Below are 20,524 nucleotides of genomic sequence, written 5' to 3'. Positions count from 1 at the left end.
TCACTGGAACTTTACAGTTGGCACAATGCAGTCAGGTAGGCAAAGTTCAAAAGTACCACTTACAGTTGATGGTGGAATATCTAGCAGGCATGAAATTTCATGAACGGACTTACTGTAAAATGATTGCAGTACTATGCTTGAATTAACTGAGCTCTTCAGAACAACCCGTTTTTTCACAAATTTTTGTAAATGTAGACTGCATTGCTAGGTGCTTGATTTTATACACCTGTGGCAATTGGTAGGATTGAAACACCTGAATATAATGAAGAGATGTGTACCAATACTTTTGTCCATATATTGTACGTTCACACAAACAGCCCATCCAACACCATACAGTTATATATACACATAGCCACTCTAACACCACTTACACACATAAACATACATGCATTAAACGCATGCACAGCCTAACACCATACGCTTAAACGTACATGCACACATAATCTAAAACCATACTTACATACACACGCAGGCACTCGAACATTTTACACTTACACATTCACTTTCTCTGATAATCCATGCAGCTCACACAGGTCCCCCTCCCTAAGCCTCCCTCTTACATTTTTAGCTCAAATTTTTTTTAGGAGACCTACACGTTTACTTGCAATGTTAATTACCTACTATGAAAGTGATTTCTCTGTTTTGAATAACTTGTTTTCAGTAATTTATTTAAATACATTTGAAAACTTAATTTCATACTTCAGATGTTTTTTTGCATTATATTATACATGATGTCATGGGCCATAGTGATATTTAGAACCGTGTGCTTGCATATGTATCTTTTTTTTTTCTAATATACTTTAAAATGCAGGATTTGTTCCTGTTCTAAACAAAAAAAAATATTGGGGCCAGAACCCGAACCCGACATGTGCAGTGTGCCCAAATGGCACAGAGAGACGCATAAATAACCACAACTATTCCTCTGGGTCTGGGTGCTTCTCATGTTCTCTTGCACCATTCACCCCAAGAATTGGGTTTTTTTCCCAACATAATTGATTATGCTTTATAAGAGTGGATTTCGTGACTTGAAGTAATACGTTAGGTAACACTAATGCCTATTTAGAAAGCTAGAACACATTTTATTATAATAATTGTAAGGTGTAGCACTGGGCATTAACATACACTCAGTCTTTTATCTTGCCTGACCTTTATTGACTTCAACAACATTGTAGGCGTCATTCTTTAGGCTATATTATCTGTAGAATATCAAGATAATTTTCTCACTTGGAATGATCATATAATGAAGACATTATTATATTACAATGGCATTTTTGCCTTGCAATCCACATGTCATTTGCTTTGTATACCTTGGTTGGTATCCTGCTCTACCTCTGTAGTGGATTAGAAGCAATATAATTATTCCAATTAAATTGTTTGCTTGAATTTGCTGTGATAAAATGGCAGCTGGCGTGATGACTGAATATCAAGGACATTGTAAAAAAACATGTGGTAAATAATGATGTGTGCTTGTTATACAAAAGGGCAAACTCTGTGAAGCATGACATTGCATTAAAAACAAGTTGGAATATTTCAGGTCAAAGGAACCAACACATAAAAACATGTTATGGTTCAGTTGTTGCCAAATGAAACACTTGCAGATACTGGTTTCTTCAAAATGCGGTAAAAGGATGATTATGAAGTGACCTAAAATATAAAAAGCCTCTTTTTTTCACATGTAAATTAAAGTCTTACACAATTATTATATTTTGGGCAATTTTTTTTGCTACTGTTTTAAAAGAACCTTAATGCAATTCATCTCAAAATATTATAGATATGATAAAAAGTGCATTGAAATCCATTTGTGCAATATAGAGATTCCGACAAATAACGTCTATTATAATTCGACAAACTCAAATCGACTGCTAGACTAACTCACATGAATTTAACTGAGATTCATGTCGATGCAAGCTATGGTGGAATGTACAAAAAATTGCAATTTTAAATGAATCGCAAGAGTGTCTTGAAGTTCACATTTCTACATACCAAGGACAGGGCCTGTAGAACAATATATTAATGAGATTGCGTGAACACTAGACTTGTGCATTTGGATTCATACAAATTTTAATTTGAACCAAATTCTGTTAAATTTGTATGAATGTTTCTGAAAATGAGGAGAGGCCCCACTGGGGAAGAAAATGAAAATAAAGCAGAGTGCTCTGAATTTTATGTTGCATATTATTGTTTTTTTCACTTTCACTCCCTCTCTTGCACACTCTTTCTATCACACGCTCTTTCAGTGTCTCCCTACCATCTCTGTGCCCTTCCTTCTCCTTTGCTCCACTGTTTCTTCTTTCTTTTGTCTTCTTTCTTCTGTCTTCTCAGGTGGTCCACTTATCCTGGATCTTCACAGCATTTTCCTGGCCTGTGTAGTAGTTCTGCACAGGGAGGAGGCTTGATGCACATCCTCTCCCCCAACTGGAGTAATGGAAAAGAGGCTGGTCCCACAACTGGGGAACAACAAGACACAGGGTGGAGCCTCGGGGGACACCATGGGGACAGCCTCTCCCCCTTTCCTTCAATCAGGGGAGAGGGTATGCACTACAGCCCTGTGCAGGACTGCTTTTTTAATCCCGCTCCCGCCCGCTCCCGCTGTTTTTAATCCCGCTCCCGCAACAAGGCAGAGTCACAGGAAGTGACGTCACATCACGTGACTCCGCCTTGTTCCTGGGCGGAGCAAGATAGGAGACACTGTTATGGAGCAGCGAGAAGACAGCCTTGCGGGACTGCGCGGGATTACCGGGACCCGCAGTACAGGGCCTGACCGCCCGCTCCCGCCGGCAGCCCCAGAAAGACCGCCCGCGCCCGCAAGTTTTTTGGCGGGACCCGCCTCCCAATGCAGTCATCTAGTATGCACCATATTAGAATCTGAAAGCTGTTTTGCCGACAGAAAAATAATATTACAGCCCACTTAATTGCTTACTTAATTTTAATATAATTTAAGACAAGGGTGTTCTTATATTACTTTAATTTCTGTTGGCATTCCCTATTAGATTCACATTTTAGGTCACGTACATCAAGCATGAAATATTATGCTAAACCAAAAGAAAATCTATGAGAATCATGGATAATGCCTCCAATCCATGTCTACCGGGATGAAGGTTGTTGATATATATATATATATATATATATATATATATATATATATATATATATATATCATGGATAATGCCTCCAATCCATGTCTACCGGGATGAAGGTTGTTGATATATATATATATATATATATATATATATATATATATATATATATATATATATATTTAAAAAACCCTTTTGCATCCTGTGCATCTGCATTCCATCCTTGTCCCCTCACTCCATTAGAGCTTAGTGTTACTTTTAACATAGAATCCTTTTGGGAAAAGATGGTGAGGCACTGTATGTGACCTGGTGTCCCTTAGGTTGTTATATATTTTAACCCCTACACCCCTGAGCAAGGGATGGGGGTGATGGGGGCTACTTTATGACACTATACCCTGAACATATTGATTTAATTACTCTCTACTCCAACTATGTACATGGAAGGTAATAGGTTTCCTCTGGGAAACCCATTTCATGTTATTTAAATATATGTATTTTTTCTATTTCAGTATGATTGTGTAGGGGAGTGTGTGGACTTATAAGCCACCATGCAACCCCATTGGAACTCGCAATTTGCAGTTTAACAGTTTCAGCTATCTTGAAAGCACAGTTGAATTCAAGCATTGAATAAACTCCCAATTTGTGGTGACATACGAACGTGAAGTTAGGATTTTCAAGCTCCTTCTACACTCACACACAAACATAGTAACATACACACACTAACATATTAACATACTTACACAATAACGTACTTACACACACTTCCTAATATATACATACTAACACATTAACCTTCTAGCACGGGGGCTGGTAAAACTGAGTGGCCCCCTGGCCCCTTGCTACCCGCAGCAACTAATATATGCATTAAAACACACACCATAGCCGACACTGACTAAACATCCTCACTATATTATCACACATGACACTCACACACTTATCCCACAAAACTATTCACTTGCTCACACATAACACCTCATTCTCTCACATCTACCATATATAATACCTCAGTCCCTCACAACAATCACACAACTCACTCCCTTACATCTATCACAATAATACCTTACTCCCTTACAGTTATCACACATAGCTACCTCACACCTATCCCATATCATACCTCACTTCCTCACCTCAACCTAACATATACTTACACACACATGAACATACATACACACACTAACACACAACAGCATACTTACACATACCAATGTACACACATACAGTAACATACTCTCACACACACATACTAATATATACAGTAGAATTCTTACAAACACGTTTGTTGGGCAGGCCAATGACAGCTTTCTGCTCACTCGCTGTCCTTACAAACTGCTTTGTCTGAGCGCCAACAAACTATGTCATATCCTGGTGCTCAGACTCAGTGTGCTGGGAAGGAAGGAGTGCATTCCACTGGAAAAGGAAGGTACGTGGGGAGTGTAGCCCCTACTGGACAGAGGTCCCCAAATTGCAGTGGCCTCCATTTTGCCAGTGAATGTGACTTTGAAATGCAATTTTTCATAAAAATGTTTACCTCATGTAAAGACAAGTATATCATTCTTTTTTTAAAGAGTGAGTCTGCTCATCCATGGCTTGTTTTATTTAGTGTATTTTTGGGTATCATCATTGTCTACAAATCAGTTCCATGGTAGTGAAAGAATCACTATTAGATATTTCAAATCACACAGCAGAGTATTTCATTGTAAAGGAGATAACTCACCCCATCTGGTCTACCATCTGATGCCGTCACTATCAAAATATAACGATCTGTACTTTCTCTGTCCAAAGACTTGGCTAAGACTAAATGTCCAGAACTGTAAACAGAATAATACAGAAGACACAATATTTCTATTGGCAACTTCAGCTTTGTATTATTTAGCAGCTAACAAGGTGGCATTGATTTACCTATTTATATAAAGAAACCCCTCTAAATTATGAAATGCCCAAATATTATCACAATTTGCCATAAAACAAAAGGATTTATCAGTAACTAATAATGTTCCACGTAATACTGTGAACTCTCTATGCAAGGAAATACAATTCCTTTTACCCCCATTTACCCCAGAGTGGGTGGGTTTTGTCCCTAATGCAAGGGTTTATTGTAAACTCCATTGGAAATTACATATATCAGCTCACCTTCTCAGAAGGAGATGAGTTGAAATCAGCAATTCAGGGATTCATAAATCCCCTTGCTGCTTTTTGTCCAACTAGCAGAAAATCCACTGTGCTGAAGTTGAGTGGTTTTGAGATAAGTGGAAATGCATTAAATTGGCGTTTATTTTTTATCCTGGGTCAGAGAAGAATTAACATAAAGGCTGATACAACTAAAACTTCAGGCCCATGTCTCTGTAAAAGGCCCATCAGCCCAACAGCATCCACACAAATCTTTTTCTTGGAAAATATTATCAATACTTTGTAGGTCGTATGCTGTACTAACCTCTTAATCAAACATTGCCATGAATGTGTTGTTTAACTGGGATATATTTTATCCACATAGTTCACTTTATTATGACAATAAGGTTATATATATATATATATATATATATATATATATATATATATATATATATATATATATATATATATATATATATATATATATATATATATATATATATATATTAGGATTCTTAATATCAGATATTATAAAGAACCATAGAAATATATTCAGGAAATGTCAGCTATTTAAAGACTGGATCACCTTACCTTATGGAAAGGTTAAATACCCTCTGGGGATCTCCATTTTGAATGAAATATGTGATTGGATCACCTTCTCGATCTGTGGCCTTTAACAAGTAAAACAAAACACAATATATTTAATAGTACCTTGTAAAGCAAATTGGCTTTAGTGAATTCACGATTTGGACTTTTAGTGAATAGACCTGTTGATATTACTCATTGCCAGCTTGGTGATGTATTAACGATTTTGGGAGAGGTTAATAAATACTGTGCAATTTTTTTTTAATCAAGACCTGATTGGTAAAATGCACACTACAACTACAAAAACAACAAAAAAATAGCTGATTTCTTCATAATATTAGAATTAGAAATCAAATCACGTTTTACACACTTTATTTCCCCTCCTGTAATAGCGTTGAAAACATCTATAGCTGGAAATGAAAATGAATAAAAATCCCTATATTCTTCAAATTGTAAAGTGTTTCTATTGTGTCAGTAAAATTTTGGGGGCTATGCGCAGCTGCCAGATGGGGCTTACATTGCATATTTTCTAGTCCAAAACATCAGTTACCATTCTTTCAAGTTCTTTAGTGATGAAAATTCCAGTGTAATATAACCAACCAGTGTCTTTTCTTTATATGCTTATATTGTCAAAACAAAATTGGACAGAAACAGCATGCAATCTGCCATAATTAAAGGATTGTAAAACTCTGTGTTGTCATTGTGTGCATGTGTATGTCAGATGTATTGAAAAACAAAGCTAAACAGGGATGTATTGTTATATGGCACACACTGTAAGGGCTAGTAAATAGAGCTATAGGATGCTTACTAATGCCTGCCCCGTAACACAGGTTAAAATACCCATAGCACAATGGAGGAGGCCTCTCCAAATATCAAAATTGTTTGGATATTTTGTTAGAAAAAACAGAACAAACAAGGCTAAAATTATAGAACAATTATTAATATACTAGAGCTTCTTGATCCAATGAGAAATCTGATTACCTTTTGGCATCAAGAAGACAACATTTTATTTTAAAAAAAAATGTCACTATCAATATTGTCCATTTATTAGGGAACATAAGCCTTGTGTACATGATTTATGACTGGAGCTATGCTGTAGGAATGCTAAGATCCATTTGATGTGGATTCTTTTAAAGAAATATCTTAAAGCAAGTTGCATGAAAAAAATATTTTTACCTTAGTATACAGGAATACAGCATCGGCAAAAACATTGCCCGTCGTTGTCAGCCATAATATTTTGGTGGGACACCAAATATTGAACTGATTCTTTATGGCAATGCTAATAAAGTCAATTCTTCAATTAACAATGAGCCATTGTTTTGTTTACCAGCATGATAGGGAGTGCATGTGTTTTTTTTTTCTGGAAGATTGGGCTAAAATAATAATCTAGAACACATACAAATTGCTAATGTGCAATCTGTTGTATCTGAAAAGATTATATCATGCAAATACTCAACCTGCCTGATCTGATGTAACCAATGAAACAATTTGGTGAGACTTCTCACCATTAAATATCTTTCAACACATAGTACCTGTATATTTAGTAGGACTGCTCCAATCCTCGTAGCTTCACTGATTTCAAGGCTATACATCAATTGGGCAAACCGGGGAGGGCTCTGGTTGTTGGGTGGAAGAACTTCAATGTAAACTGTAGTGATAGAACTTCTGCAATTAAATAGAGATTTGTGAAAAGTCAATTGACTAGACCTATACTTACAAAGGCTTGTGTGCCTTTAACCAAGACAGTATAACATATGGACTATTTTTAAAAGGGGAAATCATATGGAAAAATATTTTCTCCTCTAACATAAAATACAATGCTGCATTCAATGTTATGGCAATAATAATGAAGTTTATTTCTCTATGAGCTTCCATTGGTCAGAATGGATGGCTGGACAATTAAGACTGAAGCCTTCTATTGTTTAACACAGTATGGCAATATGATAAGGATTTTAGGTAGATTGAGCTAAAATAGCACAGATAACACATACTAAGGTATAATATGCCATTATATTCTGCAAAAGCAACAACTGTTTAGAAATGAAACAGCACACTATTGTTGTAAACATATTTCTAATTTGATAATAAAATATCTGGCAGGAGTTTGCCTCTAAAAGGGAATTTTCTCACATTTTAGGAAAGTAAATTACCGTAAGTTAATTATAGTATCTATAGTATTGAGGCACTATTTTACCTTAGGGAAACTAAGATGTCCGGAAAAAGTAGCGTAAAAATTAGTCCCATGTTCTGAAATCCTCTACCATTCCTACCTAATCAGGTTTTACCAAAAGGGAGCAGTAAACTCAACAAATGGTATACAATGGGGTAGGGAATAATCAAGGAAACTCTGAGAACAGGCCGCTCCCATGGCACATAAAGTGGTTTCTAGTACAGATATACTGCTTATTTAATCTGTAAACACCCTTGTAGTCGATTTAACTGTGTAATGTAGGGTTTGGGGAAAGTGACAGTGATCCCCTTTAAAGGTCGTATGAGTGACAGGTATTCATTGATCACATAGAGTAGTACTGTATGGTTTAAAGACATTATTTAGCATGGTGACACAATAATTATCAACACATGTATAAAGTTTATATAAGATGAATTATGAATAATCAATTTTTAAAATGCTGAAAAAATAATTACAATACATGTAACTTATCTTACAGAATTTCTACAAGTCAGACTACTTTGTTATAGATATTAGCTTTTTCTTAGGAGTGACCCATGAAGCAGGAGAAAGACTGGCTCCAAGTTTGAGATCAAGGGGCTACAAAATAATTCTAAATGTGTTCACTGCAGAAAAAACAAATAAATAAATACGAACTCTCATGTTGCCTTATACCTTCTCTGAGCTGGTGGTGCATTATCGGACGCTTTCACAGTTAATGTATAGGAATCCCCAACCATCAGAGTAATTCCAGGAGTGATTGTGATGACTCCAGTCCTGTTATTTATGATGAAATGTCCTCGCGCTCCAGCTAAAATCTCATATGTGACCAGACCATTAATTCCTTCATCTGCATCCACAGCTGTAAGCTAGAGGTAAAAAAAAGATAATACATTCTCTATAACCTGTTTTGCCGTACATTAAACTTTCTGACAATAAAGTTGACACTGATACTCACCACCACCAATTAATGCATACTGTATGCTCTATATGCATAAATGTATATACTGTCTTCGTAGAGGCACTGTGGCAACATCTTATAGAGAACATTTTTTTTTATGTGCACAGTGACTTTCCATGACAAAACAATGTATTCAATTTTGATACTCATGAAAATGTATTGTCTAATTACATGGTGGGCACTGGAAAGACCATTCTATGGTAGTTACGTTTCTACTTAACAAACACACACACATAACCTGTTAAATTTACTCTATAAGGACAAGAATATTTACAAAAGTAAACACAAATGTGGGCAATGTTTTTATTGTATTGTATATTTGATGTTATATTGAACTACCAAAACATACAAAAAAACATTTTAAAATGCTAAAAACTAACATTTATAGATATAACTATTAGACTTGTGCATTTAGATTCATACAAATTGCAAATTTACCAGATTTTATCTTCTATCTTTTATCCTCTCTTCTATCTTCAATCTGCTATCTTTAGTCTTCTATCCTCATCCATGGACATAACCCGGCAGGAACTTCTTCCAAAATGGCAGCGCTTCCCATGATGTACTCTCCGTGATCCTCCAATCTCAGTAGGGAACATCACCGAAAGTCAGGGGTGGACTGACCCATCAGGCACTCGGACGTGGACCGAGGGCCTGGGAGCCCCTCGAGGGCAGTGGCGTTGGCAGGGGGGGCAGAGGGGGTCATGGACCCCTTGCATCATGATGCCCCCCCATGTGCCCCCTAATTGAAACGCCGTCTTTTTTTCCCAGCCATGATTGACGTGGAGGAGAGAGAGGCGCCAAACGGTCGCTCATGAATCAGTTTTCAGCAACCGCTCGGCGCCCCTCAGTCTCCTCTGTGAGGCCTCTAACCCGGTTGCGGTGTTGGGATTGAGAAGGTGGGGGAGAGCGGGGCAGATAGTGAGAAGGGGTAGAGGGGGGGTAGATGGTGAGAAAAAGGGGGTGGGTTAAATAGTGAGAAAGGAGGGTAGTTAGAATATTGAAATAAAGAGTCAGAATGAGTGAGACAATTAATTAATGTGTGAATGCATTGTGTGAATGAGTAAAAGTATGCATTACTGTGTGTATCAATTGTGTAAATGAGTGAGAGAATGAATGAATTAATGTGTGGATGAATTGTGTGAATGAGTGAGAGAATGAATGATTGTGTGGATGAATTGTGTGAATGAGTGGGAGAATTGATGAATTTGTGAGAATGCATTAATGAATATGTATAATAAATAAATGGTGTGAAAGAATACATGATTGTGTGAATGAAAGTGTGAATTATTGAGTGATTGTAAAAGTGTTTGTGTGTATCATAGATGTATAATTGATTTGTGGGAAGGCAAAGATGGCACAAGCAGGGTGTTTAAGCCTTGGGGACCAAGATGGCACAGGCAGGGTGTTTATGGGACAAAGATGGCACAGGTGATTGCCAGAAGAAGTGGCCCACAGAAAAGGTAGGGGAACGTTTAGAGTGCATGAGAGAGAGTGAACGAGAATTAGAGTGTGAGTGAATGCGGCAATGGGCAAACTGAATGGGCAAGGAATGTAATTCTTTGCCCGAAAACGAATGGGCCAAAAATGAACCAAAAATGTGTCCAAAAATGTGTCCCATTTGCACGTCTTAATTTCTTCATATATTGAACTCAGGTCATAACTAGTCTGGCTCACTACAAATCAGCATAGTCAGTATAATACATTTATTCAGTCTGGGTTTAGCATTTAAATGTACTTGAGAAAAAGATCACAATGAAAGACATAAATAGCTGTCATATGCCTAAAACTGACAAAACACTTGAAATGCAAAATAGCGAAGTAGAAGGCATTTATTAAAGAACCATGGTACTTAACAGCTACTTGGCCATTTAATGCAATTAAGTATTTGACCTTCACAATGATTACTTATAGAATGCAATGAAGTATGTGCTTTACCTTTCATTCTGAAAATAACACATTGTTGAGACAGTATTGCTGCAGTGTAATTCACAGCACCCTTAACCCTTAAATTGTTACCTTTTTACTTATGTATAAAGACAGAATTTCCACCTCATGTTATATATTACATTGGTAAAAACTATAATACCCAATACTGTCTTAGCATTAAACAGCCTCCCTACTATGGTGCAGACATTTAATTTAATATAAATTATTTACTATACATAAAAATGCATTAATGCCTAAAATTACAAAATTACTTTTTTATAGCAATGGTGGACAAGAAAGTATGCCTTCAAACTAGAGAAAAATCAAGGAAGGTTTTTATTTGCCAACCTGCCCCCCCTCGTTATGCACATCTGCCCCTCGGCTTGCCACTCTGCCTCCCTGATATGCCACTAAGCCCCCCCAGACTTACGAATGCATCCTCAGACTTGTCCCATGTGCTTCAGACTCCCTGGTGTCTAGTGGGTACAGCCGGTGAAGGTCTGCACGATGCGCATAGACAACCTCTGCTGCTACCTGGCACTTCCGCCGGGACTTCTATGACTGAGCACCGGAAGGTCATGTCACACTGGCGCTCGGTCAAAAAAGCCCTAGCGGAAGTGCTGGGTAACAGCGCAGCTGCGAGCATCACAGAGATGTTCACTGGCTACCAGAGAGGAAGATCCAGGTCCCCTGCTGCGCTGCGGGGGATGTGGATCTTAGTCTGATAGTCAGACCTCTATTTGAGACAACCTCGAATTTAAGACGAGGGGTAAGAAAAACCTTGTCTTATTTTTAAGCAAATACGGTATATATATATATATATATATATATATATATATATATATATATATATATATATATATATGTGTGTGTGTGTGTGTGTGTGTGTGTCTGTAAATGTAAGTATGAACATAAATACATACACTGTACAGGGCTATTGGGACACCTGACCATTATATCAACAGGGACTTTGAGTAATGAGAAATTATGGGTACAAATGAATCTGAATCCAATTTTACAAGGACTAATAATACAGAGCTTTTTCCAAAAACAGTCATATATAAATGCATGTTGACAGATATTATTTAAAGAATTTTGATCTATAAAACCCAGCAGCATGACAACTGTGGAGCGTCCCTCATGATATAAACTGTTTGTTCTTAAACAAATGCTGCGTAAAGCTTCTCTGCCTGTTGGCTTTTGAGACTGGGTTTACCTAGTGTAAATAGCATTGAAGCCAAAATAGAGCAATGAGAATGGAAACAGTGCAAATTCATGATTTTAAGAGAAGAGCCAATATCATGTATGAAAAACAAAAAACAGTGAGGGAGATTCAGCCCATGATTACACAGTCCATTCTCAAAATAAGAGCAGTGATTTTGTAAAATAAGAATAGTCTAGATTTTCTTTGTATTATGTATTACTGAAAAAAAATAACAGTATTATATACTATCAAATGATTTTAACATTGTTGCACATTTTGTGAAAATGATAAGAGATCTGTCATAGATACTTAACTAGGAATTGCTTTAGAGAACTTTTAGTCAACTAGATAATATAGCCTATGATAACGTGGATAGAGTGGACAGGATGATAACTCTTATATAGCAAAAATCTTGACTGGCTTTTCAGCTGTAGTTCTAGAAAAACCGACATACAATTCTCCCGGACTAAATACAGGTCAGGACAAATATATTCCAAGTTTGCTTAACCCCTTCGTGACAAAGGCTGATTTTACTTTTTGTACCCTTCGTGACAATGGCCGTTTTAACATTTCTGCGCTGCTTGTGTTTAGCTGTCATTTTCTTCTTTCCCATTTACTGAACCCACACACATTAGATATTTTTTTTTTCAGGACAAGAAGGGCTTTCTTTAGATGACATTGTTTTGATTGTATCATATTATTTACTATTAAAAAAAGTATAAAATATGGTGAAACATTTAGAAAAAAATGACTGTTTCTAACTTTTAGTTGAAAAATCTTTTACTCATCTATTAAAGGTAATAAAAAAACCTGCTAAATAGATTCTACTATTTGTCCTGAGTTTAGAAATGTTTTTATGTTTTTTTGCTTTTTTCTACCCATTATGGGGCAATAAGTACAGGTAGCGTTTTGCTATTTCAAAGCCATTTTTTCCAAATCTGGTAATTCTTCCCCCCATGTGCCATTTTGGGTATCTTTGAAGCCGGCCAATGCAATTTACCCCATCAAGTCATATATTTTTGAAAACTAGACAGCCCAGGGTATTCCAAATGCTAGTATTTTAACCCTTTCCAAGCACTTATTCTACCATCAGCCTTTGTCAAACTTTATGGTAGTAATTTTTTTGCATTTGTTTTTTCACACACATTTTACTTCAGGTATGAATAAACAGGTTCTGGTATATGTCACTATCATAAAACACCCCAATATGTGTTCAGCAACATCTCCTGAGCGCAGTGATACCTCACATGAATGATTTTGCCTGGCTGTTTGGGGGCAAAAGGGCCACATTTGGGACATGCGCATTTTTCAATGTTGAACTTTGGCATTTGGGGATCCACTGCCCATGCCCTATTTGGTACATCTTTGAGCCGGGCCATTTCAGTGTGCCCAATAAACCCATATATTTTTGAAAACTACACACCCCAGGGTATTTTAAATGCTGGTATTTTAACTCTTTGCATGCACACATTTTACCACCAGCATTGTTTCACTGGATTACCTGACATTTGCAATAATACTTGCTATGTACTTAAACCATGTAAAGGGCTAATCGCTGTATACTTCCAGTGGAATTGGCTCAAAGACGTAAGGGCAAAATGCCAGTTAAAATGCCTCTTAGGGTGTGACACTGGTTATTAATAAACTATATATTTAACTGTGTAGTTTAATTTGAAGGTAAGTGAGTGTTTTGCCATTAATCTAGTTTAAAAAAGCTATTAAAGCTGTCACTGAGCTCTTCCATTTTAAGACATACTGCTTTACTCACTCAGTTATCCAAGTCTGTCTTACTATAGAGATTCAATGCATTCCCCATCCACGTGTGAGTGTCCAACAACCAATTTATAATTACCTGCTATCAGCATGCTTGCCATTGTGTGAACCTTTGTACCTCCTTGAGGGGCTAAGTTGGGTTTACCACCCAATGGTCCCAATGTGGGACATTTGCCCCCGCTAGAGACTACTTTTGCGAGAAGAAATCCTTCTGCATCTGCTCACACACACTTAGATGCACTTGCATTTTACTGAACACATCAAACTATCTCGTTCCATCCAGGGCAAAATAATTATTAATAATAATTATAAAAAATATTTTTTAACCTTTGGATTCGTTTTCATACAAAAAAGATTAATATTTAGGCACAGTAAACAACAGAGTTTAAGAGGAGGTCTAATAATTGCATTGTCATTTCAATACTGTCATTGAAAAAATAACTCGGGCTCGATTAACATGAGTAAACAAGACAAAAGGGATGTCGTAATATATGGCCAAATTTAGTGTGGCAATACTTAAAACTCATGAGATCATATCCAGTAGAAGATGTCAACATTTACCTGTCTAGGTATGAATGCCATCTTCCAGATGGAAATTAGATAGTAAGATGTGTATTAAATCACAGTTATGAAGTGTTCTTGGAAAACAAGTAATTACACGTCTGTCAGAAGAAATATATCAGTTTATCATTTGAAGTTTCCTTTAAAACAAAACAACATTCAAAATGCTTTATTATATAAAAAACAAAATCCTTAAAAATATAACCAGCTGGAAGAACTGTTACTTCTAATGCTATCATCTGAAAAGATACCATATGGATGAGTGCTAAATCCCATCTAAGTGAGAATTAAACAGAGTTTCGGTCTGCTTGGATTCTTATCTATTGGCAGGTTCCCAATATCAGGTTCAATGCTATTCATTAAATCTTTGAGTGTCTCTACCTGTGAATTAATTGAGCATTGTATCCTTGATTTGTTAGTTACTGCCTAACAGTCTCCTGACATGATGGTCCTTCATCAAACAAGGTTATGAGTGCTGCACAACTGCACATGCACACACCTCTCTTTCAGTCTCTCCCACTGTCATGGACACCTTTTAGAATTTCTGTGGTACTAGAGCCAAGATTTACTCACCAGCAGGTCTGTTAACTCATTGTATTGGACAGACAAACTCACTATGTGACCCACAAGTTTAAGTGCATAGCGTTAGCAGACAGGCTAGACATTTGTCGCTGTGTTTCTAATTATGTGTGCTGTGCCCCCCAATTCGTCACATATAGCGCTAACATGCATGCATGGCTATCCATTCTTCTTATGTAAATTATTTCTGTGAAATAATTTTATACGCTTTTAGTTTTCACATGAGGCTGCTGTGATGTAAAATGATTAGAAATCATTTAATTATTAAACTTTTTTGTGGAGTTGAAATTCTCCTCAAAAGGTCAGTTAAATACATGACTTTTTTAAATTAGTGGGTTATTAGTTATTATCTTGACATTTTAGGACTACAGACAAGATGCCAGCATGTGTAGAAGTCAATGTGTAGGAAGAAGCAATACCTCTGTGTCACCCTGTCGCCTAGAGTAATGTTTGTGAGGAAAGTCCAAGACAAATTAAGGAAAGATGACGCATTTGATCAACCCGGGACAGCTTTCATCTGAACACTACTCACTACTAGAGAAGCACTCCTGGGTATGCACACAAAGCCAAGATGTTCTTTGGTGAAAATATACATCAATAAAACTGGAGCCCTTTCAACTTGTATTCATCTCACTGTTTCTTACCTAAGGTAGACTTTTTGCCACAGGATCACATAGCTTGGACTGAAACCTCCTCAGCCTACTTACATTTTGGGTTTGATTATTGTTATATATATATATATATATATATATATATATATATATATATATATGTTCTGTTCTATTTATATTTCCCCTCCAACCATTGTCATATTGTACAGGGTCATCCAACCAACATAATATTCTGGTTTAGCTAATATACGACATAATGAGTTATATGTAACACTCCAAACGCTAATCACATTGAAATATGTATTTTTTCTAGTGTTTTTTCACTATAATCTTGTTCTGTATAGTACTACTGATAATGTAGTAATGTGAATCCTGACTGCTGGCAAAGACACAGTTTGACACCAAAATGTAATTTTTCCCCTATTTTAGAAACAATGTTCACTAATGTGAATGCCTAAGAGTTATTCAACTTATGCACCATTTATTGTTTATTTGGTGAACAAACATTAACATCGGAGCAACAAAATTCTTAAAATAATGTAAAACTCTAGAATTCTTGCAGACTAGCCTTGTAAAAAAAATAGGATGGATTTTGTTTGTCATTGATATATTGTAAATGCTTTATAATTCATCTACAGCCATGTATCTATAGTGATAAGGCAACACATATACGTATGCTCCTTAAATTAGTTAAGGTGAGATGAAACATTGAAGTTTACCCACTATTTTTAAAAAAAAAATAAACATCCCCACCATCTGCAGAAGATATGCACAATTACACTGTAATATTTAAAATATTTTGTTATACAATTTGTGATATTTTCAGTGGTGTATTTAACTTTGCTGCTGCCCTAGGCCTGACCTTGGTCAGCACAACCAGCCCTCTCCACCTCCATTGCTGGCATCTCCTGGAAAATAAAAGGCGCACAGCGCCTCAAAGAAACAGAGCGTCGGGATCTGACGTAATATCCCTGCAAGCTGTATCTTAAAGGTGCACTTTTATTGAAGCATATGGAGGCTGTACTGATCAATCACAGCTTCCATAGCATAAATAGGCCGGTTGGGGAGATCAAAGATCTTCCTTATAACCGGCCTATTGGATGGAAGGAAAATGGAGGGCTTGGTCGCCTCTCTTGACCTACCGTCGTAGGCCTAGGGCTAGTCAGGATATGCCATTAATTATTGTAGTAGAAAGCACTAGATGTAGTCCCTTCATATTGAGTACTTAATTATATTTGAAGAGTTAAAATGAGTCGTTTCGTCTCAACTCATCTTCAACTCACTATTAATGAATAAAATCTTTGTTTCCATATAAAGGACTTACTTTAATTATGTTGTCCATGGATGTCATGTCCGTATAGATCTTAACACTGTAGGAGAGGCTGGAAAATGTAGGCGAGTTGTCGTTTGCATCAATCACCAGTATGTTCACTGTGACCGGAGCACTTTCTTGGGTACCATCTGATGCAATAATCTAGAGTGAAAAAATATCAACATACACAAATGTGTTACTGGTATATGTTAAATAATAGTAACATTGTTTCATTGTTTGCCTTAAGCTTCTGTGAGAAATGTTGTCATAAGTTAGGAAGCCCATACTTTACACTGGATAATAATCACTAGATCACTTGCATTGGAAACCTCCAGATCCTAAACACAAATCTTCTAAGTACAACTTACAAATTCCCTCATTAGCAAAAAAAACACTCCTAATTTACATACATTGCTGGAAAGTTGATATAACGCATGACAGAATAAGCAACCTGTAGTTGCGTGCTAGTTGCAAGTAACTATGTTGAACTCCGTTCCTAGTTATTGAGCTTGCACGATCTTGCATGAAGCACACAAAATGCACAGTTGTAGGTACTGTCTATTGAATATGCATGTTGTTTTACAAGACTCAGTCGTATTAAGTCAGATGAGTTAACCCTTGACTGACCACTAAAGCTCTTAGTGAACCAACCCAACAGACACGCATAAGGTCACAAGATAATGTTGAAGAAAAACACCTCTGCCTAGATCTTAAACATCACAAACAATGAAGAACTCAGTAGTACCACACCACAAAAATCTCTGATCTTTACCTAATCAACAATATGACACGTAGTATATGCCCTCCTTAATATAGTCAACACTACAGCATAATGTTGATGCATACTGTGCTTCCCCACAGCAAGCACTGAAATCTGGCAGTGCCTCTTTTCTTGCAGACAGTGGACCCCAAACAAAGTTATTCAGTGTCAGGTGTTTTAGCAGAGCATCACTAAGCAATAATAAGGTTTACCCAATTATGAAGCACCTGAGGGATTGAAACATGTAAGCATTGTTTCTTTCCATCGGGACAGGGCACAGGTAAGTGCTGAAAATAAATGCACTTTAGTTGCCAAGCATTACATTTATTGCAGGCGTGGAGTCATATTATGTTTTTTTCTCTGCTATTGACCGGTTGGAGCACTGGTGACTGCAACTTAATGCCCAAGGTGGGACCTGTTTTGGTTTTGTTGGCTGTAGGGAATATTTACAGCATGCTGACTTAATGTAGTGATATAGCAGTATTAGTATTGGCCCAACTACATACTAAAAACTATATTGTAAACCCGAAATCTAATTAAGATACTCAACTAAATACATTATTTTACGAATATTAGACTGACTTATTACCTCCCTTTATGAACTATGAATTCATTTTATTTTATTCTTTGTGATGCTCAATGCTGCAAAACCGGGCATCTTTACAAGATTTCCAGAATAACTGCAAATATAAGTAGAGTGAAACCTTTTCAATTACTTAAATTAAACTGTTTTGCCAACCTTTTCTCTAAATTGGAATAGTAAACCATTCCACTTACAAACAGACAATTAATACTTCCTCCCCCCAAATGTCTGTTCATTTTCAGAACAGAAGTCTCTTTTCACTTCAATGAGTCAATACATCAAAAAAATATTAAAATGCATCTGCAGGTAGACTCTTGAAATCATTAATACCTCTTGAACCATGGTTCAATTACCTCAACTTGATATTGTGGAAAGAAGAAGAATAGTAAAGATTAAGTTCATCTTTTTATGTTTTTCAACATTAATTCTGCTGCTGTAATTTGTCTACTACCAAACACATTGTTAATGCTACCGCATATAATTTATAATATTGTATGGGCAAGAATTTCAAAGATCCATTACTGTTCCTTTCTGTGCTTCAGATGTACAGAGAATGGCTCTGGACCGATTCAAAGCCAAACAAAAGGCTTTAATTCTGCCAGGCTGCATTCACTACATCTAGCTTCTCGTTAGAATTTTTAAAACAGGAAACAAATAAGCCAGGCTTTAACCTAGAACACAACAAAATACGACTAATCGCTCTCCAAGGATTATGATAAAGCAGCTCTGGTCCCTGGACTTCCCTAGCAGTGAGGAATACATATCAGTTTTTCCTTAACCCCTTAGTGACAAAGCCCATACATGTATGGGCTCAAAATGCATTGTTTTCAATGGGTTTAGGGACCGCCCATTGTCATTAAGGGGTTAAAGGGACAGTTTACTATAACACAGGTACACAGGCATTAACCAGACCAAGAAATTATGTAATGTAACTACATTTTTTTAATTAAACAATCCAAGAATATTAATATATAAATATAGAATAAAAGGAATAATGGATATAGCTACTTACTGAAAACTTATAAATTTGCTGTCGCTCTCGATCAACCGGCTGAAGTAATGTGAGGTAGCGCGTTATTCCAGACTGGGTCACAGAGAAAACTGAAGTGTAGCCCACTAAGTACAAAAAAAGCTGAGGGTCTTTTGTCTTTAAAAACAAACAGAGGAAATACAACAATTAACATTGCACTACTAATCAACAACTTATAACAAAACATTTACATTTTAATATTTGAAGCAGATATTCCTCTGAACTGTGGGAAATTATTAACTTTAGTAATTTTGTCATACTGTTTTTTCATGAATCATCTTTTAACTGCGTTCAGCTGGGACGGACGCCTGATCCTTGGCCAAAGACATCTCCTGCCGCATGCCATACTAACCAGCAGTGATCTCCAGTGCTGGCTGAGGGAGCTTTCAGAGGAGTCTAAGATGACCCCCTGTTTCAAGCAACCAATCAGTGGTGCGAAATGTCACCAGGTACCAGGTGAGGTGCTACCTTTGCTATCCTTCATCAAATTATTTCATTCCTCTCTGTAGACTTTCTTAGGCTAAATGTGTAAATTGTTTTTCATAGTATCATCAATTAAAAGATTAAACATGATGTTAGAAGCCATTTAGTTAAATTACATAAAAACAACAAATTAATCATTTTCATGATTCAATTTAATATTAATTGATAATGTATTAAGCAACCAAACACATTATTTCATGCTATTATGTACAGTTGAGTTAGTATGACAATGCCAAAAGAAAAACAAAATATCCTCAATTCACTAAGGTTTGTTTCCATTTTAGGGGCTCGGTTTAATTTCAGAGTGAAAAAGTTTTACCTTTCATTTCTTTAAAACCAAAGAATATCCATTTTCAAAGAAAAAAAAAATTGAAAATGAATTGAAGAATATTGCATCACTGATATAAATGTCTCAGGGAATTTGTAAAACATTGAAGTGAAAAGGTTATTTGCAGGTAACTGCACAAATCTAATAATGCTGAGAGCAAATGTAAGAGAAATCTACGTAGAGTATATGAAACACAATTTTCTGCAATTATAGCTTATTTTCAGCAAATCTCTTGAAGGAAATATTGACCGTGCTAAAAGGCTTTGGGATACTCTTTTACTCTTCCCTTTTCCCCATTGTTGATTTAATTATTTAATAACATAAAATCTTTTGCAGCCTTTACCTAAAAATGCATCTAAATGCATTCCTTAAAGACCATTTTAAGGAATGAATTGTGTGTGTTTCTATCTTTGTCATAAAATTGTCTTGCCATATTTACTAGCATTCTAGCCATCGGGGTCTGTTCACT

General features: G+C 36.4%; 1 protein-coding gene across 1 annotated transcript in view; it reads right to left on the bottom strand.

Annotated features, from left to right (window-relative positions):
- The window catches only part of PCDH15 (protocadherin related 15), a 280,874-nt gene that overhangs the window by 52,510 nt on the left and 207,840 nt on the right, over window positions 1-20,524 (bottom strand). Inside the window, exons 12-17 of the mRNA XM_053451264.1 lie at window positions 19,227-19,361; window positions 16,884-17,033; window positions 8,617-8,810; window positions 7,304-7,436; window positions 5,778-5,857; window positions 4,792-4,885 (exon numbers count right to left, since the gene is read on the bottom strand). Of these exons, the coding sequence (XP_053307239.1) occupies window positions 4,792-4,885; window positions 5,778-5,857; window positions 7,304-7,436; window positions 8,617-8,810; window positions 16,884-17,033; window positions 19,227-19,361 (786 nt within the window). The remainder of the gene's footprint in view (window positions 1-4,791; window positions 4,886-5,777; window positions 5,858-7,303; window positions 7,437-8,616; window positions 8,811-16,883; window positions 17,034-19,226; window positions 19,362-20,524) is intronic.

The sequence above is a fragment of the Spea bombifrons genome, chromosome 11 (genome assembly GCF_027358695.1).
Source record: "Spea bombifrons isolate aSpeBom1 chromosome 11, aSpeBom1.2.pri, whole genome shotgun sequence".
NCBI classification, from domain to species: Eukaryota; Metazoa; Chordata; class Amphibia; order Anura; family Pelobatidae; genus Spea; species Spea bombifrons.
The sequence above is the reverse complement of the archived record's forward strand: the minus strand, read 5'-3'. Positions and strand labels throughout refer to the sequence as shown.